General features: G+C 37.7%; 1 protein-coding gene and 1 long non-coding RNA gene across 8 annotated transcripts in view; one reads left to right on the plus strand and one right to left on the minus strand.

The window, feature by feature from the left end:
• LOC136262042 (uncharacterized) overlaps positions 1-21,674 on the plus strand; it is a 32,801-nt gene extending 11,127 nt beyond the window's left edge. The window contains exons 1-3 of one of the 3 annotated variants that reach the window (XR_010704086.1): positions 19,006-19,386; positions 21,064-21,197; positions 21,364-21,673. This is a non-coding gene — a long non-coding RNA (uncharacterized lncRNA). Of the gene's footprint in view, positions 1-19,005; positions 19,387-20,424; positions 20,540-21,063; positions 21,198-21,363 lie in introns of those variants that run through there. The other 2 variants (XR_010704085.1, XR_010704087.1) reach the window with 2 other exon arrangements.
• The window catches only part of LOC136262038 (uncharacterized), a 29,025-nt gene continuing 10,498 nt past the window's right edge, over positions 3,915-22,441 (minus strand). For 3 of the 5 annotated variants that reach the window (XM_066056167.1, XM_066056166.1, XM_066056168.1), the window contains 8 exons: positions 13,287-13,416; positions 13,095-13,210; positions 12,122-12,265; positions 8,508-8,580; positions 5,338-5,416; positions 5,087-5,216; positions 4,930-5,034; positions 3,915-4,098 (listed from right to left, as the gene is read on the minus strand). In XM_066056167.1, coding sequence (XP_065912239.1) covers positions 4,066-4,098; positions 4,930-5,034; positions 5,087-5,216; positions 5,338-5,416; positions 8,508-8,580; positions 12,122-12,265; positions 13,095-13,210; positions 13,287-13,416 — 810 coding nt within the window. In that variant the 3' untranslated portion in view covers positions 3,915-4,065. Of the gene's footprint in view, positions 4,099-4,929; positions 5,035-5,086; positions 5,217-5,337; positions 5,417-7,790; positions 7,889-8,507; positions 8,581-12,121; positions 12,266-13,094; positions 13,211-13,286; positions 13,417-22,441 lie in introns of those variants that run through there. The other 2 variants (XR_010704083.1, XR_010704084.1) reach the window with 2 other exon arrangements.

A 22,441-nucleotide genomic window follows, 5' to 3' on the forward strand; every position in this document is an offset into this window, starting at 1 on the left:
ATGATCTCGTTCGTCATAAATACAAAAATGCAGCGTTGGACAATTGCGACAGCTTTAGAGCGTTCAGGACACACAAAACAGGTATTGGTGAACTTCCTGTAGAGATCGTTAATGGTGTAAAGACATTTGTGTTCTTCATGGGACATTCACGGAGTGGGCACAGCATTATCGGTACTATCCTGGACAGTCATCCACACATTGTCATAGCTCACGAATCAGGGATTTTAACACGTGTTCTCAACAGACAATGTGCTGACAAGTCGTTTGTCTTAAATGAAATCTGGAGAGGTTCATCTTCGAATAGGACAAAATATGCTGAAAGTACCACCCGGAAAGGATACACTCTTGGTATAGATGAGCTTTACCAAGGAAAATATTTGGATCACATTGAAGTAATGGGTGAAAAGCAAGGTTCCACAGCAAGTTTGTTGTATGCAAGAAGTCCCGATACATTTCAAACGTTGCTTGACAAATTAAAGTCAACTCTCCATGTACCTATTAAAGTGTTGCATGTTGTCCGCAATCCATACGATAATATTGCCACTCTTGTTTTATATAGTAGTTACGATGTTATGCAAGTCACTAAATTAAAATATAGCAATAAAACAATTAATGTTGCTCCTGAAGTAATTGATAAACAGATTCGTATATATTTTGTGCGTTACAAAGCAATAGAAGAAGCTGAAAAAGTGCTTAATTTAGACTTGATGAGAATACATAACGTGGAGTTTGTTTCTCAGCCAAGAGTAGTGATTGGTAAACTGTGCAAATTTCTGGGAGTCGGTTGTTCTGAGGAGTTCATTAACAAATGCAGTGAAAAGATTTTCAATAAAGAATCGAAAACACGTTACAAACTGAAATGGCAGGATTATCAGATTAAAGAAATTAAAGCAAACATTCAGAAGTTAGACTCCTTGTCAGGATACGATTTTAACTCCTGAGTTTATTTTTAGTTTTTAGCAAGCATTTATAACAGCAGGTTGGCTGATATATTTATGTGTATCATGTATTTATCAGTTATCTGTATGTATTTATATACCATGATGACGTCAAGCTTCAGAGGAGCCACCAGTTGTATATTAGGCATGATGGAGAACCATTATTAGGTATATAGACGTCAAACCACAGGTATACCTACTTGGAAGAGTATATACGTACTCACCTGTGGTTGAGGAACATGATATTAGTGTGTGCCATGCCCATTTGCAGGCTAATAGCCCATGGCGGGTGTCACCTATATGACCAATCACCCAAGCCAGTGCAGGCTAATAGCTCACACTGTGCCAGGTGATCAGTCATCCCAGCCAGTTCAAGTACAATCACTGGATTCATTTTATAGGCATACCTCACGACTTTGATGATGGGTGGCAGCAGGTAATGTTGCACCTATGTTTGTTGATATAAACGGACATGCCCTGGGGATATACGGAAATATATATACTAAGTGCCACAATTGATTGTTGTGTTGTGAGCAAACTCAATTGCTAGAGGAAGCCTATGAGTAAGTCTACAACACGCCAAGCTATTGCAAAGTACTCATGAGTTACTTAGTTTGTATGCGTATGGTGTGTTAGTAGTATAGTGTTTTAATTATGAGACATAGTATATATCATACCACAACTACTTTGGTGTAGTGCACTCCTCATCCTCAGTCATTGGAAATTTAAACACTTCAGCCTGGGGTTTGTCAACAGTAAATTTCCCCAACTTCGCATTTGGGGTATATACAAGTGTATAAGTGCAATACACATTGTAGTTTATGTATTTACAAATACCATACAGTGGGAAACTTTGGCGAATGCAAATAATCGATAGGCAAAGAAAACTTTGGAAAATTGCCCCATATATTTTGTCACATGCTACTACATATTGCGTATAGCTAGCGGTGGCTGGAAATATACTTCACATTAAAGATTCATCAATGTTTTATATCCACAAAGTTTCCTTCTATACAGTATGGCTATGTGATTTATTCATGTAATTTAACTGCATAGGAGCACCTATATAATGGTATGTGTCTAGAATATCTGGTTTAATTAGTAGGGAACAAGCCTAGGGTAACTGCCTACTGCACCACTGACTAGGCCAGTGTTGAGGGTCTGTATGAACACGCCCTCAAAAAGTAACAGCTCTAAATAAGCACAACTATAAAACCACTGCTAAAGTAGTTTTCTTTGTAACTATGTGTGTATATAGATACCCACGCTGCTTTGAAACTGCTTGAAGCCATGACTGTTCTATTAGAGCATTTTGTTATAGTATCTTGGTCTGGCATACATAAACCTACTTATTTGATAGGGTACCGGTTTATTGGTAGGGCCTACTGCAAGCTACATTGCTGGGTATATGCACTCCAAATTAGATGGTGGCTTTCATTTGTAGTCCAGTAAATATAACCATGCTGGTGCCACTAGTGTTGGCAGCCTATATAATCATTCTTACGCACAACAGGGATGCACTGAATGCATGGGCTGCCACTCCACTGCCTTGTGTAAAGGTAGCAAAGCCGTATATAATTGTGTAGCAATTGCATAGACGTAATATTATACATTATGCATGATAATCATGCCAGCAGACCTACAGTGTCCAAACTGATACTTCACTAGCTAGCTTATTGTGAATAATGTAACAGAATTTACGGCATATTAAATATGCAAGTGTCATAGCAAGCTCTTCATGATCAGTGATAATTCAGGGTATATAACAATGGAAACTATTATTATTGCAGATCAGACTGATCATGAGGTATGCAACTTCCTTGAGTATTCACTGAATTATATGAACAGTGCACCTGCGGCTATATATTTATTTTGGATACATAATAAATGTGCACAATTTATCACTGAAAAAAGAATGAATACTAGTATAATATACTTGTATGCATAAAATTTTTTGTCCATGCATGGTGTAAGTTGGTTACATCCCGGTGGTTCTTAGAGGTAGTGGAGCAACAACAGCTGAATTAAACTTGCACATGTAACGTAGCTACTTCAATAGTGCTATCAGGCTCACAGATTTGTTTAAAATAAAGCCCATATACAAGTGGTTGAAACAGAAGCATTACTAAGATGAAATTTTGGCTGATAACATGTTGATATCTTAGGTCATTTATGAGTAACCTCGAGATCCCTGGAATATACAAGGATATTCCAATTGCATAACCAGCAATGTTTCTATAGGTTTCATATATTATGTCTTGATTTTATGATGCTTCTGTTTTAGTGCCTCAAGCTCGTTGCTAGCCCCAGGGTTCCTTTTGAATTTGTTTGTCGACATGGTAAGCTTTTATGGATAGATAAACGTTGAGAAGTATAGCAACAGATGCCTCCATGACAACAGGCAAAAAAAAACAAAAAAAACAGTGAAAAGAGTTACCAGGCTAAGATTCTCATTTGAGACACAGACGCCATAGCACAGGAAGGCAAATTGTAGTTAGTACACACACTAATAACTATGCCTAGAAGAAGAAAATGAGGTGTCATGATTCTTCCATACTTATCACCTTGTTAACTGATATCAGGTTTTTTAAATGACCCACCATCAATGGGTAGAATAGGTAGTTGACCACATTACAAGTACTGAAATTTCTCCATCTGGTGGAAAAACCAATTATCATGATACCTGGTATCAAAGAGTTTGCTAATGCTAATACTATGACATGCATGGGGTTTGTGTAACTTCCTTGTTGTTTTGATAGTTGCAATAATCCATCCAGCCATCAACAAGATTATCGTGGTCATAACCTTGAAACCCTAGGCAACATATCCTGGTAGAAGACATCTTTGTTGTTGTTGTTGTTCAGGATCAACTCTTGATCCAGAAGCAGATATCTCACTAAAATATCTTTCTCCATTCATTGCAGCCAGTTAATCTTTGTAAAACACGCCACATATACACACACTAAACTCACTCTATTACTTAATGCTATATTGTTAAAAATAAATAAAAAAATACCTGTATACAAAAGGCTGCATACATTCATGCAGCTATACACCACACATATACAGAGTACAATATAGTCAAAGCTTTTGAAGCAAATGTCAGTGTTGCTCATAGTTTATACCATCATGGTATATGTTGTACAAACTGCAGAATATCCTATTAACAGAAGCACAAGGTCACAGTGATTTAAGCACATCATACTATAGCTATATATATATACTGCAAAATTAATAACAGAAACAAAATTTTTGGTATGTGACCTACGTACTGAGCAAAAAATGGCCATTTTTGCAAAATTCTATTTTGCCATAAAAACATATTGAAATAAAGTACACATAAAAATATGCACAATTTAATCCTTTCATTGTGCATTTAAACAGTATGTGACTCAGAGAAATTACCAAGACATGGTACCATATTATAAGAGTACACTTTCGTGATCCCTACTATACAACCACCCAGTGTGAGTGCTCTATACACCTGTAGACCCTGTATTATACATACAAGCAGGTAAGCTTTACTCTGAGGCATATACTTTGTGATAGTTTGAGATATGGTTTGAACGATTTCTGAATATGGTGGGGATATTGATACAACTGAGAAAAACTGAAGTGACAGCGTGCACTTTGAGACTACCAGAAACTGCATAACCTTTCAACTCAGCTAAGATTTGCTAATTTTCCAAATTAAAATCCTCACCAATCAAACTACATAGACAGTACATACACACATATTTCAGAAAACAATTTCAGGAAACTGGCCTGGTTTTTAAAGGGTGCAGCCTTCAAAGGTTCACTTTTGTACTTTTCCTGTTCATCTGATACCCAATAATTGAACTCTACTTATTGCAAAGAACAATGAAAGGATTATTTTTGAGATGAAGGATGCTTTCCAAGGTGATTTTTGGTGCACGTTTTATTAGGAAAATGGGCAATCCTTACTATGACCCACTAGTAAGGTTCACGATAATCTATACTAATTACTTACTGCAGACAACTTGTAGTCTTCCAGTTGAAAATTGTCTATGATATCAAAGTGGTCTAATTGTGGAAACTCTTCATATTTGCAGCTAACACTGGAATCAGTAAGAGCCTATACATAAACATTGTACAGTTATTACAACTTAATGCATCAACTTGCTAACTTTTAAGAGTTCCTTTCCTTGCCTCTTATACTCATCAGGGTCATTTTCAGCATAATAGAACAGGCATTTACAGTCCTTAGCTGACAAATTTTGCATGATTTTAATTGGTGTGAAGTTCTTCACCTCTTGTCTAGATGCATTACATAAATATCAAGGCTATAAAGCGTGTATGGTGTCAAGATGAGTAGTTTAAGTAACATAAAAAACTGTGTATATTCTTTTGAACAGTGTGTACACTTAAACAAACTTACTCTGTTACTTTTACATTAGTGTTATCTGAACAATACTGAAACACTTCGAGATCAAATTCTCCACTAAGAAACACTATACCTACAGAGGTGGATTACAACAAAACAAGCATGCACTTATAAATGCAATGACTTGTAGTAAAATGGAAACAAATTTAACAAGCAACACTATCATACAGTAATGAGTATGCTAGTAAGAAACAACCATTAAACACATCACTCTGTTGTGAACTACTATTGTTAGCCAAGACACTGTACACTTACGTGCATGTACACGTACACCCATACTCAAATAAATAAGTACGGTAGATCCTTGGTTATCCAAACCCCAGGTAATGGTAAGTGTACAGATAAGTAAACTGTTAGGATAACTAAAGCCCATGCAGAGCTCTGTTGAACTACTCTAATAGAAAAGTCATTTCCAATTTCAGATAAACAAGGGTATGGATAAATGAGGGTCAGATAACTGAGGGTGTACTGTACAAGAAAATTTTTTTTTAAGTTCAATTAGGGACCAAGGAAGGGCTGCCTACTGGTGGACATTTAATCCCTACATATCTATACCTGTGACTGAATTAGGGATTAAAATTATTTCTATTTTTTTTAACCAGGCACACACCCTGCAGCGGGGCATGCACCTGGTTACTGTAATCGTTTTAGAAAAAGTGTATGTGTGTGTGTGTGTGTGTGTGTGTATGTGTGTGTGTGTGTGTGTGTGTGTGTGTGTGTGTGTGCGTGTGTGTGTGTAAGCCCATGTCACCCACATGAGCAAACAGTTGTGTCAAAAGCAGCCTTCATATGTGAAATGAAGGCTGCTGTACAGAACCAGTATAACCTTCCTGGTACTGTAGGTAAGCTTCCGCTGTGTGGTGGTTTATCCGTGTCAGCTTCAAAACCAGGTAAAGTAAGCTTCTGAAGACTTTATGAATGCCTTTCACAACAGGCTATATGGGCGTAAAACAATGCATCTGGCTTTGTAGCTACCAAAGAGAAAGGGCATGTAGTAATTGGGCGCCTGGTTTTTAAAAGTAGCATAATATCAACTTTTCTATAATACCAATCAAACCTAATTTTTCCTTGTATTTGTCTGTTTACTTTTTGTAATATTATATGAATGGTGAAACCACATATGTGACCGGGCCTGCGAAAATAGGGCATGTGGGCACAAACTACACCCCAACACATAACATCTCATATCTCAGTACTGGCATGGAATAGTTTTTTCTGTAACTTGTATGTTAAAGCCAACTAATTTTTGAATACATGCGGAGAATTTCATAACCATGCGGTACTGGAATACAAAGTTATGATGAATCAAAGTTTGAAAAAGTAGGCAATTTTTATGTGCCCACATGCCCTATTATCGCAGGCCCGGTCACATATACTGCATCAAAAGGAAGAATGGTACCAGACTTATTGCTTTCGTCTGAACATGTGACCCAACTATCAGCTACTGGAAATGTAAAATAGCCATTATGCTTCATTTTAAGCCCAATACACAGGACTACAAATAAAGAACACTATGAGAAGCACCTTTGCAATCAATCCAGTCACTACAGAAAAATAGAGATGGTTTTTGTTACAGCTGTAGGGAAGCCATCGTGTTACTGCAAATCGTCATCTTGAGCTGTCAGTGAAGAGAAATAGGACACAAGGTAAGTCCATGATGAGTGTATCGTACATACTGTCAGGCTGAAGTGACATCAAAAAGTGAAAAAAATTAAGCCCGCAGCCATGGCCAGTATTGGGTTATGCTTGACTGAAGTCATCAGTCAATTTGTTTTGTGAGAAAGTGCAAGCCTCCCAATCTAGTGTGGTTGATGTCACCAGATTTTCTGCTACTTCGATCAATGGATAACTGTTGCAAATGTAGTGAAAAGCACAGCTATACATAGTTAGTTAGCTGCTTGTTATGTGCATGCATGAATGCAGCATCGTTTGTTTTAGTACTGTAGCATAGCTAGCTATAGATCTAGTGTGCATACACTTCACATGACATCTCTATGAATGGGAGTATGTTTCATGTGTACAAGGGAGCCCACTCATCAGAAAGTGTCTGGCTACACCCCTGAATTTGATATGCACACTGAGGCTCACTCCAATTATAACATTAAAAATTCCATACAATAATCACAAAGGGCAGATAGTGCTACTATAACCTGCAAAATTGCACTTCCAGACCAGGTTCACAGAGGTACAGGGTGTATGTACATGAATTTGTAACATATTGTTAGCATTTTTTCAGCTCTTTATGCTCAGATATAATCCAAAAGAGCTGTAATCCGAATGTGGCCATACAATTAGAGTATTTTGTCACAGCTGTGTGCTACATATGTGTATTTACTATTAGAGTAGTTGAACAAATTTAGAACAGTTTTGTGAAATGGCACATACACCTGCTATATAATGCATGTCAGATACTGTTCTATTGTACTACTAATACACTATACACGTACCAGTGACTTGAGGATTGATCATTTCAAGACTACTCCAGTCAGTACACATAATACAGGCAGTGATATGGCTACCACAAGAATGACCACACAAGAATAACCTATTAGAATACACATGTAGGTGCATATAGAGGAATAGCAACTATAGTATAGGGCTGGAGTGAAGGTCAAATTTTAACCTCAGAAGCTTCTAGCAAGAAAGCTACCAAATTAAGCTTCAAAGCTTGTTGATTATGTCACATCAGTAATCATAATAATCATAATTGATGGGTGTACAATCATATGGTCTCACACTTTGTTGCAGCTGTAGCACAGGCTCTAGTACAACTGTTTAGACTACAACAATAGTTACATGGTTCCAAGAAACACATGGCTTTTTGACTAATTAGACGTGCTAGTATCCATGGTTATGAAGCAGGTAAAATCACCTTTGAAGGATACAAAGCTTTGTCCCTGCCCTAGTATATAGATGCATATTATGGATATTACTTATATCCATATTTGTGGTACATGCGTAATAGAATAATGTGTACAGAGGGAGTGTATGTGAATCTAGACAAGCCATAAAGGAAGAGTGTGTAGCACTCAAAATGGCTTGCATCATGTAACAGTTGCTAGGTCAAATGTAGGGGCATCTGAATGCAGTGATGTAATTAAAATTGTAACATAATAGTTGAGCAGATCACACTTAACAGGATATGTGATCAAACATTAACAAACCTGTTGGTTGGAAACCGTCTTCTAACAAAGCAGCAAGCAGAACGTCCTTCTTCAACAATTTTTGTGATGGTGCCTATATAACAACAATGTTGAATACATTATGTGGAGCTCTTTTGTAGTAGGAATCATGAAGGTTAACAATTTTTGGTCAAAAAATATTGACTTGTGGTGTTTCCTTCACAACAACTTGGCAGCATTGGTTAGTTACAGTATAATCAAACCCAAATGTGCCTTCAAAGCGAAACTAATTACATGACTTATAGCCATTTGTTTAAATTCTGTAGTAAAAGTTATATAAAAATAAAAGTACACAAAAAAATAAAAAATTTAACCACATACCTACAAAAGGAATACTCACAAATATACGTGCTAAATAGCAAAAGGAAGCATTGCACGTGTAGCACATAGCACATGAGTGCATTCACGTATTTGTGTGCATGTGTGCATGATGTGGCTGCTTTTGCTGTTCCTTTCGGGACAACCATGACCATTTTTAGGTGTGTGTATGTGCATGTCATGGGTGAGCTTTGGGATATGTGGATGTATCCCCCCAAAAGCCAGAAAGTTTAAAAATCACACTCATGGATTTGTTGTATCATTGGGGGTCGATTTGGTGGCAAGCTTGCTTCAATATGATGTACAGCTGTGCATGCGGAAAGCGAACCACAGCCGCAAACAGTAAGAATTGAAGTTGACTATAGTTACAAAGAAGCATACCTTTACTGATCCCATATCCCATTATACATATTATTATTAGCACTTTATAGTGACCAGTACTGAAGGTCTGACAGCAACACGTGCTGGCAGCCTCTGGATTACCTAACCTAACAGGAACTTTAAATGATTACTGGAGACTTTAAATGATTACATATGTCAGTCTACTTAAAAGAGTTACATAGTCTCTCGCATGGCCAGACTGCTTTTTCTCCGCACAGTGCTTATCAATTGGACTTTATAAGTGCCTGCTCCAAAAAAGGGTCTGAAACAGTTAACATAGGCAACTTGTTTCTAACACCTTCAACCACTATGGAGGGTGTTAATGAATTCCTTTACCCACAAACATTCAATATTCAAATTCTCAATCTTTTTTGGCACTTGCTCAGTCAAGCCATGCATCACTAGAAGTGAAGCATGGAGTGACTGACACTATGCCTAACAGGTGAGCATGCTTTGTGTTTTAAACCATACCATTTATTTGTTTATTATAATGTACAGGACTCAGAATAGAGTGTAACGTACATCAGCGGCGGAGGAAGTAGTTGATATGAGGGGGGACTGGGCTGACCCAGATTTATTTCATAGTTTGGTAAGGTGAGACCAAAAAAAAAAAAATGTCACAACCAACTGACAAGAGCTTTCCACCTCACCAGCTACCATTTCTAGCTGATAAACTACATAAAAATCCTTACATAGCTTGCTACACACTGACTACTTTATTAGAGTGACCGCTCTATTAGAGTATCTCAATCTTTATCACGGTTTTCAGCCCCACTCCAAGAAAGATAATTTCAGTGTGATATCATTCTGAGGGCTAGCCCCCCCCCCTTTCTGCCGCTTATGATGTACATGTACAGATATAATTGATTATATATATATATGATTTTCTAAAAGTTAATGAAGTCTGGTGAGCTAACAATTTCTTCTAGGAGGGAGTTCCATAGTCTGATGGTGGATGGGAAGAAGGAATGCAGATATGTGTTTGTTCTGGCTGCCAGCTGTATATATCTCATACTGTGACCTCTGGTGGTTGAAGATGACTGGGTAAGGTGGTCATGTGGTACTGAGATAAGATTATTGATGATTTTGTAAAACATATTTGATTTCTTCTGAGCTCAAGAGTTGGCCAGTTCTTAAGAGAGTAAACATTTCAGCCAACCAGATGATTGTGGAGGATGTAACGCTATTATATGTATTTATATTGATTATGTAATCACTTGTAATCTTATTAGGTAATGATGTAATTGTGTGGACACGTGCCTGTACATTAATTAGAACTGTACATGTGCTTGAGTGATTAACATTGATTATTGATCAGTCATATAACACCACAATGATTAGTAATGACAGCAAAGCTGTCAACAACATTCACATACAGTGTAGCTCCATTTCAAGTTCAGGAAATAGTAATAGATATTGCACTTTTGTGGCTTCCTATAGGAAATGTATAGTGATATTTTAGATTGGCCGTAAAATATTATGTCAGACATTTGAACAAAAAGATTTTGAAATATCTTTAGTGGGTCAAGCAGTACTACAAATGAGCTAGTCTCGTGCCCAGACCCCACCCACTGCGTTGTTGAGTAGGGTCTGGTGACTTACGCTATGTTTTTGGGCCCACCACCATATTGCTTACGCATTTGTATCAATAGCTATAGTCGGCCATTTTCCTAGTTCCAGCCTATCAAATCACGCTGTACCTGAATCAAGGCGTCCGATTGGTCAGAAAAGAAAAATGACGTAGGGCCCAAAACTCCTGCGAATGTCCTACTCAACGTAGTGGGTGGGTTCTGGGCACAAGACTACAAATGAGCCAAATTTCAAGAATGTGTGTAATTGCATCCATGAGTTATTAAATGTTTCTGAGGATCCAGCTCAACACATACATACTATATAGTATGGGATGAATGTACGTAGGTTGTGAAACAAGCTGATTTAACAGATGGTTGGTATTGACAAGATTTCTTTGTAAGAAAGCTCTGGTGGACTTGGCTTTGTTGGTTATCTTGTTGATGTATTCAGACCATGAGAGATTGCTTGTTATAGTAACTCCGAGGTAATTGGCATTATTGATTTGTTGAATAACTGCATCACAGATTGAGCATCTTGATGGTAAAAGATGTGTTTTGCAGGTGATTTTCTTCTTTGGGAGCAGTCAGTTCTCACTCAACAGTGAAGCAGGCTCTACGATGTCATGGCACAAGCTGCACAACTCGAAATCTTTCCGTTGAAAAGGCGTAGAACTTGAATAATGAATGTTTTTGGGCCAAGTTGTGGGCGAAGGCTTGTTAGGATTCATTAACACCCTCCACAGTGGTTGAGGGTGTTAGAAATGAGTTGCCTATGCTAACTGTTCCAGACCCTTTTCAGAGCAGGCGCTTATAATTTCCAATCAGTACTGTACAGAGAAAAAGCGGTCTGGCCATGCTAGACTAAGAGTTATAATTATTGTGAATGAACAAGATGCAGGCATTGAAGTACCAGACACTTGGAGATATTTATTGACTAAAAAGATGTGAGTTAAAAGTGAGGTTCATCCTGCTTTGCTGGTCAGTAACAGGCAATCTGAGCCATCAGAATACTACTGAAGTAAAAGTAAAGTTATTAATATTACAATAGGTTGGTTATATGCTGCACAAACAACAGTGTACACATGCAAACATAATACATGTATGGCTATACACATTTTGTGTAAACATCATTCCTGTTTAAAAACTTGGCAATTGCAATTGTAATCTCACTGGAGACTTGTAAACACATGGCATTTGAAACTTGAAAATAAAAGTCTCAGGAAAAAATCTGGGGGAACATATCCCCCAACTCAGGAACTCATCTCCAGGAATTCCTGGCTAAGTCCCTGCACATACGTATGTGTACAAGTCATCACTTAGCCTAACCTGTATATCAAATCCAGCTGCTTGCATGTCCCCTACCAGTGGTAGACTACCAGTAATAGAGTAAGGTTTACACTCTCCAATCACTGACTGAGTGGCCTCCCTCAATGCTATATGTCCGACACTGTCTAGTTGACAGGCAATTCCCTACACAGTACAAATAACCATGTTAACGTGATAAGATCATGTATACTGGTACACATTGTGTCATTTTAAGAATAAGGAATCTTAAGTTCAATCAGGGATAACAGAAAAAAAAAATAGGGAAACAAGGGAGGTCACCTACACCTGCAGATATGCTAGTGGACATTTAATCCCTAATTCAGTCTATACCCATGACTGTGACCTAGGGAATAAATGTCCATATATCTGCAGATTTAGGAGACCTCCCTTGTTTCCTGGCTGAAGTGACTGTCACATCAAACAGTGAAAAAATAAAGCCCATGGCCATAGCTGTTATTATCAAAGTTATGTTTGCCTGAAGGGATCAGGCAGGTGGACAGGTAGGCAAGCTGGCAGGTCAGTAGAATCCATTGAAACTAAAAAAATCTAACAATCTATTGGAAGCATTTTGGGTCGTACTGAAGACACTTTTGGGTTGGTTATACCTAACCAATACTGCCAAGGTGGCAAGGTGGTATTGTGAAGCTGGTTTTTGGGTGATATTTTAGGCCAGAAAAACCCAAACTCCTATAGTAATATTCAATACTACTGTACCATATGATAGTTGTTGGTCTGGAGGTGAATCACACACTGCACAATATAGTCATGGTTTTGTTTTGGGGGGTGAAACAACATCCACCCATTGAAAATAATTCATCCTACTGTAAGTGTGGTACTTTCTACATCTAGTTGTGGTGAAATGTCTGGAAGACATTATTACTTGCTTAAAAGTGTTTTAAAAAATAAAGAACAACATCCAATTTACACAAAATACTCTAATAGAACAGTCATTTCATAAAATCTACAACTATACCATCATCGGTTCTTCGCTCCAAACAATTTCCAATTCTCCCTTAAAGTCACCCTCTGGAATACTGATGTCATACTTGCTGCATGGACCACGATCACCAGATACCAGCACACTAATATCTGGAACACACACACACACACACACACAAAGGTGATTTGGAAAAATACTTTTACACCACAACACATGTTGATTTACTTTTATTCAGTTCAGCAACATATCCCTCCACCTTCTTCAAACACTCAGCGATGTCATAAAATGGAGTCAGTCTGATATCACCCTGTACCTCAGTCCAGGGTGGGATCTGGTTTACACTACCTTCAGCTGTCTATAGGGACAACAGAAGTAATGTCATTTATGATGCTCAAACAACAGAAAAAAAAAAAAATCATAAATTGTAAAATCTGACAAGATTTTCTATACCACGTACACCCAAGATTCAAGACACAGAAGTAACTTTTCCAAATTTTGAAAGGATAGCATATATATGTCATAATACGTGACATTTGGAAATTTGTGGTTTTCCCATACATACATATCTATGTGAGAGGGCTACAGTTGCCCTTTCTGGGCATGCAATCACATAAATGAGGTACGTATTTCAACGTATGCAAAAAACAAAGTACATTTATCTCAATTTTACATAATTTGTAGGAATGTCAACAATAATCTCTCCAAATTTTAAATGGACAGTGCATGTAGGTCATAATATATGACATATTTGAATTCCAAGATTTATGTGCTTACCGAGAAGGGGCAACTGTTGCCTCTCTCATTGACAATGTATGGGAAAATTGCAACTTCAAAACGTCATATCTCATGACTTAAAGGACTGCCCAGACCTGCCCTAAATGTGCTACTATATACTTTTCCGACAGTCACATATGCTGTAAAAAAAGGTATATGAAACGGGAAAAAAATTATACCACCAGCAGGATTCGAACCCACATCCTAACAACTTCAGACCAGTTGAACTGTTTGTCCAGTGGTTTGCAAATGGCATGCAGAGATATTTTTTAGTGCATAAATGAATGTACTGAATTCGTTCAATGGTTCGAATGTTGCATTATTCAAATGACAAGCAAAGTTCGAGTTTGTGCATGTGCAACCTGGCTCATATCGACAATTGAAATAACAGCAGAAGACTGCAAGAAACCAACTACTCATGGATGTATGTTTGTATGTCAGGTGTACTTGTATCATAGTGGTTAATACTTAAACTTGACTGACAAATATGACAAAGATAAGCTATACTGAACCTGTACACTACACATGGGATTAATTAAAGGTGGTATAAAGTCATGGATGTCAAATATAGTACTCCATCACCAAATTTCATGTTTGAAGACATTAGTAAAGCAGAACTTTTTGTCATTTAAACCTGCATAAAAACTTCTGCACGTCTCTTAAATACACAAGTATAAGAAAAAACTGGGAATCTTAAACTAGAATATAGTGCACCAATAAAAAGTACTGAAGCAAGCTTGAGTTAGTACAGTATGACAGCAAATTACTGTAACACAAAAAGAAGTGAATATCCATATTGTGCATTTCTCCACAGCACAGTAGGGATATTCACTTCTTTTTGTGTTACAGTAATTTTCTGTCATAATATACTAACTCAAGCTTGTTTCAGTACTTTTTATTGGTGCACTATATTCTAGTTGATCCCTACTCTAGTTTATAATTCCTAATTTTTTCTTATACTGTTTGTGTTCATTTTATAGAACTGGTGATCAATCTACGTAACTAGTTTGTTTTATAAAGATGAATTAATGTAGCTATGGGAAGTCAATCAAAGAAGATGCCATCAATTCTTTCATTTTTCTTCTACTTTGTGGCAGAAGGAACTCAAGCGATTAAATCGTGCCAACGAATCAGCACATGCTGTTCTACTTTGCTAAGAATGCATTCTTATCCACCCGTCATCTGGAACAGTCAGTTGAACTCAAACACAAGAGAAGAAAAAAACAGCTAACCGGTGCCTAATATCTTAGTAGCTACCCGTTAAGAAACACAAGCGATTAAACTGTGCTAATTAATCAGCAGATGCCTGTTCTACTTTGCTAAAAATGAGTTCTTATCCTACACCCGTCATCTGGAACAATCAGTTGAACACGAGAAACAAATTTACCAGCACAGAAAGTTGAGCAGCGCATACTAAATAAATTATTAGTAGGAAGCCACTAATGCACTATCGCAAATAAATGAACACCTTACATTGTCGGCAAAAAGAACTGGGGACAAAGAAAGTCCATGATGCGTGTATTGTACATACTACGGTTGGTAAAAAGGCACATCTCGGGATGAAGCAACACCAAACAGTGAAGAAATCTAGCCTGAAGCTATATCCATTGTCGAGTTATGCTTGGCTGAAGGCATCAGTTAGTCAGAATAAAATAGAAAGTTTTTAAAATTCCATATAACTTTTTGGAAGGGTTTGGGGTTGGTATGAAGGCATTTTTGGGCTTGGCTGTGCCTAATCAATACCACCAAGTTGTCATAAAGGGAAATTGAGACTGGTTTTAGGGTGATATTTTTGGCTGGAAAAGCCCAGTTCTTCATGATCCCTAATATACAGTACTACCGTACTGTATGATGTACAAAATTAATATGGTATATCCATAATACTACTGTTGTCTTAGTTAAGCTATATGTACTGTAGTTCTGCTACTCAGTATATTTGCAGGATGACATAAGGTTCATGATCATGTACTTATCAAATGAATAGTAACACACTTGGTTCCCCATTACATTAATCTGTGAATCTTAGTTAATGTGGAAAGTAGGGCAGGTACCAATGCTAGTAAATAACCCCCCCCCCCCCCCCCCCCCCAAAACACCTTTGCTGTAAAAAAAGGCGCGTCCAAGAAACTACAAGTGACTGAAAAAAACAGCTCAGCTATAGAAAAAGACTAACTGGCAACTGAAAGAGCTGATATCTGGAGCGGCCAAGAGTCAATGTTACTACAACTACCAAAGTACCAGATTCATGCAAGAACACCTTGGCTGAAAAACAGATAAATGAAAGTAACCGGCAACCAAAACAGCTGATATCTGAAGCGGCCAAGAATAAAATTTATGTTGATACAACTAACTACAGTTATTAATGAAGTTGTAACATTGAATCTTAATCATTCAACTGTGTTCTATACATTCACCCCTGCTACATCGTAAATTAATTCTTTGTAACTCTAATTGGCTGGTAATTTGGCCACCTTTTTTTCTTTATACTGACTATTGAAAAAGGCGGCCAAATTTCCAGCCAATTAGAGTTACAAAGAATTAATTTACGATGTAGCAGGGATGAATGTATAGAACACAGTTGAATGATTAAGATTCAATGTTACAACTTCATTAATAACTGTAGTTAGTTGTATCAACATAAATTTTATTCTTGGCCGCTTCAGATATCAGCTGTTTTGGTTGCCGGTTACTTTCATTTATCTGTTTTTCAGCCAAGGTGTTCTTGCATGAATCTGGTACTTTGGTAGTTGTAGTAACATTGACTCTTGGTCGCTCCAGATATCAGCTCTTCCAGTTGCCAGTTAGTCTTTTTCTATAGCTGAGCTGTTTTTTTCAGTTACTTGTAGTTTCTTGGGCACGCCTTTTTTACAGCAAAGGTGTTTTGGGGGGGATATCACTAATTTTTATCAGTTATATAATTTACAGACTCAACTTGATTGATCAAGCCATGGGGATGTATGATGAATTCTGCATTGTAGAGGTGTTGAGACCAAACACAAAGTGGTGAACATATATCATACATTCCTATAGTAGCTGTGAATTGTTATTAGAACCAGGGCTGGTGGAAACTGCAATTTACTGGTCAGGCCAAGTAATGGCTACAGTCAGGGTTACCACTACCGTTCTTGCTCCATTATTGTTCTTATGCTTCATAAATGATTTACCAAAAAACATACTATCGACAGTAAGATTATATGCAGATGACGTCATTCTGTACACCCCTATTAACTCAAAAGAAGACTGTTACCAACTTCAGAAAGATCTAACTATTTTGGAAAGATGGGCAAATAAATGGAAAATGGCCTTTAATGTTAAGAAATGTGAATTCATCAGAATAACATACAAGAAAAAGCCTATATTTTACCATTACACTTTGTATGACACTGTTGTGCAGGAGGTGACGCACACCAAGTACCTAGGTCTTACTATTGACTCGAAGCTATCCTGGTCTGAACACATTAGACAGATAACTAACAAAGCTAACAGTATCAAAGGATTTTTACAACGTAACCTTCATAGCTGCCCAATCTCGGTCAAAGTGAGTTGTTACAAGTCACTTATTAAACCAATCCTAGAGTATGCCTGTGTGGTCTGGGACCCTTATACACAAAAGGATATCTTAGCTATTGAATCAGTTCAAAGACGGCGTGCGAGGTTTGTGTATAATAATTATTCTTCATATGCAAGTGTCACAAATATGTTGCAAAATTTGAATTGGCCACCTCTGGCTCACTGCAGACACCAGCTGAAAGCGATCACAATGTTTAAGATCATGCACCACTTAATAGATATACCGGCTGATACCATACTCATACCAGCTCCATCTAACTACTCTCTATGAGGTCATTCAATGAGGCTGTTACAGCCAAACACAAGAGTAAACTCATACCTTAACTCATTCTTCCCTTCAAGTATAAAGATTTGGAATAACTTACCCAACGACCTCATCACCTGTTCAAGTTTAGACCAATTTAAAGCAAGGCTAGCTGAACATCAATTAACCACATAATTAATTTTGCTGATTTATTATCTGTGCTTGTATATACTCTTTGTAAGAGGTTTTGCACAGTAAACAATAATAATAATAATAATGTATGTAATACACTTATTTGCAAAGCATGCTTTACTAGGTTGTCTGGGAGGATACCAAATCTGAAAAACTTGACATAGCAACTCTGAGATTACATCTGGGAGTGTTTTCAGACAGAAATTTAGCACTTTCTGCTATTTTATTTGATGACTGTTCTATTAGAGTATTTTATTGCCTGACTGTTCTATTAGAATATATTGATACTTTTCCATGAATAAAACCTGCTATGGCCACTACCATAGTGGCCGTAGTGTCCTTAGGACAATTCAGCAACTTGGTTTGCCACTCACAGCACAAGATGCTTTGCTGAGGGTCTATTACAGAGATCACAAATGTGGTACACCACATTATACTATTTTCATTTCAGTACATAGACACATGCATACATCATCATTATAATATTATACAAGCACAAAGCACACACACACACACACACACACACAATGTGCAAACACTATACATATTACACATGTCAACACAAATACACGACATATTGATGTAAACAAGTTAATATCACAATGCTCTCGTAGATGAGCTGGGAGTTCCCTTACTAGATGTTAAAAAGTTCTTGCAGTGCTTGAAACGGAGGTACTGGAGAGTGAAGGGTTATCACTGACATCATATTCAATCACAATAATTGTTGCAATGTGAAATCAATATTAATTGCTTATGTACTGTATTACCATTGCTATGTTAATGTGCATGATTTATCTCACAATATGATTACCTTTTGGTATGATGGTAGACTGTACTGGTGTGTTTGAGTACCATTACAGAGGCAGAGGAAACAACTTTTAGAAGGGAGGATGGGTGCATATCTGCTGGAGTATGCATAATCCTTGCAGAAGTTTTTAAAAACTTTCCCTTTGAAATTGAATACGATTAATTGAATAAGCACCTTTAAAGCCAGGATTTGGTTAACTGCATGGATGATTTTTTTTAGCTCAAATAATTTGGCATAGTTGTTCTTCCATATAAAAGCTACTAAGAACAATTCACATTATTATTTATTAAATTATTTACCTAAGATGGAAAACTGGAGGAGGAGACAACATCATCAGACAGACCACCACGGTACAGTGGATTCAAGGGTATTAATTGTGTACTCTCACCGGTGTCTTCGGTAAAAGGACACACGGTCACGAAACTCACGATCCATCATAAGAGTACCTACTAGTGTTCACGTGCGCTACTTGAGGTGTGAAAGGGACTTTCCAAGGGACTTCCCCTGCTAGCACAAGTTGTAATTGATGATGGTCGGGCAAGGAACGTTAAATGCCCATATGCCCACTCTTGTATACGTCACTGATCATGAAACCTGAGTACCATGCACCCATGGCCTGCTGTATGGGTTGACGCGCCTCTAAAATCTACTGCCTGGTATGAAGTGGTATGACCAAATACGGAAATGGAGCTTCACTTTGATCGTGACCTACTTTGCGAAAGGGTGTAGATCTAACTGTAAGTTAATATCGCATATGAAATGTTTTTGTATGTGTGTAAATAAGGTGTTTCACTCCTTCTCTTCAGTCTTGGCTGAACATGAGTGAATTAATTAGAGTTAGTGCATAGTAGGAACCTCAGACGATGGTTGCGAGGGGTCCGAAACTCTAGGAATCACGTCGATGGTTCAGATGTGATTCTGGAATCAGGAATCACAATTTGTTAAAAATTTCCTGTAAATCTTTGTGCTTCTCCGTATTTCTATGTATGTATCCTTAGCGCCAGGAATCACAGAATCAGTTGTAGAATCAGTGTGATTTACAAATCACGTCTATCGAAACCCCATAGTTGCGGACCCCTCGGGTAGTTGCTACTTTATATAGTTGTTAAATGTGCTCCTGTTACATACTAAACTGTGCAAAGAGCAAAACAAGTTATTTCTTTTGATATATTTATCAGATGTCCCGATGGTTGTTTCTGCAGGTCACTTGAAGGTCTACCTCACACTGTTGTATGTGTTAAAGCATGTGTTTCTTCATGTAAGAAGTACTGAAGTAAGTTTCCTAAGGCAATGGTTTTGCCAGATGTTGAAATTGACCTTGCCTGGTGAAAGAAAAATTGTGTTACATATTTTTAGTGCCAATTTGTTGTTTATACTATGAGGTCTTAACTGCATGATATTATCCTGCATTTTCAAGGTCTCATTATTGTGGTCTACTACATCATTTTTATTTATTATTTATTAATGCTTTACAGCACAAGTGCTGAAGGTCTGTAGGACACCTGGTCCTACAGCCTGCTCAAAGACTTTAGCTACTTAGACTTTAACTATTAAGGTGTGTTTGAAAAGTTGGGGAAAGGAGAAAAAAATCCATGACTGGACCTAGGTAGCCTCGAACCTGCAGCCATCCGATTTACGCTCGAACGCTTACAGGAGTCTACCAGGTGGTCAGGATGTTTTCTCCTTGTTATTTTCATGTAATTATATCCATAGGAATTCTAGAGAGTAACTCATTATCTCTAAGTACCCCAAGTAGAACCAAATGGACACTAGTTATCAACAAATTATATTAAAAAAGAAGGAATGGAACCATATTGCAGACGTCTGTGTTATTGGCAGATTGGGACCAATGATTACATGTATTGTGATTCTAGCATTGTAATTCTCCAGGTCAGTTTCTTTCAGGGACTCATGTTTGAGTATCTTGAGTTTTAAGTGTCCATATTTTTGCACATTAATCTCTTTGTACTTGTAGTGCCCACTTTGCCAACTTGCTGTTTACAGATGTGTTCTCAGTAGTGTGGTAATCTAAATTCAACTGAATTTATTTCCTAAAAATGTTGCTATACTTATGTACCATAGTAACCATGCTAACGAATGTTTGTTGGTAAAATGCATTTGTCACATATCTCCTTAATGAATAAATGTTCGAATTTTCAGACATTTGTCCCACCACTAGTTATTTTACAGATTAATTACTAGTAATGGGCTAATGGCTCTAACCACCAGTATCTAGATCATGAGACTACCCTGATTAGGAAAGTGTCCTGGTTTTCCAGGTACATTGATGTGCAATGAGATTTTGTAGAACCTTCGACTATCTGTGCATGGTTAATGTGCTCCATAGTGCATGCCAAACTTGTTACCTAGGTTTAGAGTGACCACACAATTAACATGTTGTTTTTTCTTGACAGGTCCAGTGAAATTCAGGCATTGGTTTATTGGGGAAGGCACCCCATTAGCTAGGATTACTGATGGTTTGCCATTTGCAGCACAGGTTGTTTGTGAACGGACCACACTTTTTGTAAAGGAGATCAATCACAAACTGGTATGCATGTGACCGTGTACTTTTTTGCACTCACACACATACTGTACATGAGCACGAGACGCACACACAATATACATGGACATTAAAATATACATGCGTACACAACATATTGGTTGTACTAGCTTTGTATTCGGTCGTAACTTCATATCGCTATTCTTAAATCCAGGTATGTGACCCAAAGTGGAATAGGGAGAGACAGTGGTGGATTCCTCTGTTTGTCATCCGGTGTTATTCAACTGTCCAGCACTTGACAGCCAGTGGGGGTGGTGGCAAGGGTGTTCCATCTAGCCCGGGAGAAAAATTGCAAACTGCCCCAGTTGAACCCCCACCCCACCCCCATCCCCTTCTCGGTAGTACTGAAGATTGGTGTCCCCTCAAGTACACAATGGCAGATGAAGCAAAGCCAATAATCATTTCTTATTTGTCTACCAACATGGGACAATGGTTTATTTTTAAGTGCATTTTGTGAAATACTGTATTGTTGCATGTATCAATTAACTTGTGTGACATGATATATTAATCACTAGCTGTCTGGTTTTACTGTGCATGAGCACCGTTTCGTCAGAAAGTTAGATCCAAATTGGGAGTGACAATGTCTATACGAATAAAGGCAATCACGTGATAGTAAATGGGTGGCGCTAAATGAAATTATCCTGAAAACACTCTCCCTAGGGAAGTTACGTTCTTCACGCTTTCACAGTATGTTTATATGAGTGTTGAGTTTGTGTCCATGCCGCGTCTTTAAAAGTTATCATTTGGATTAGGCGTTTGGTAAGCAAAATCTGCTGTACAGGGAGTCCAGTACTAGAAAACTCCTGTGCCAGTATTACTCCACAAAAGGTAGTTATATTCAATGATAGTAATGGCGATAACGCTAACGCAAGCCGAGATATCAGCGTAATAAAGTGAGCCTGGTCTTATTTTCGTGGTTGCGACAAGATAACCACTCATTTACAATCACGGCGCCCGCTGTACAATACATTTCTAATGGGAATAATTGCATAATTCAGGGCTAAAATTGCAAAACTGTCCCTACACGTAAATAACTCACAGTAGTAGCCGCGCGCATTTTTTAATTGTGGCCGGCGCGCCTCACTACCGTGAGTCTTGATAAAAGATGATATCTATCTCAAAACAGCTAAGCTATGGAAAAAAAAACACACACACACACACAAAAAGTGTATCCAAAAACAAAGTTGTGAAATCAAAGGTGGCAACCAAGAAATGGCTGCAATGATGATGTT

The sequence above is a fragment of the Dysidea avara genome, chromosome 7, assembly GCF_963678975.1.
Source record: "Dysidea avara chromosome 7, odDysAvar1.4, whole genome shotgun sequence".
Lineage (NCBI taxonomy): Eukaryota > Metazoa > Porifera > Demospongiae > Dictyoceratida > Dysideidae > Dysidea > Dysidea avara.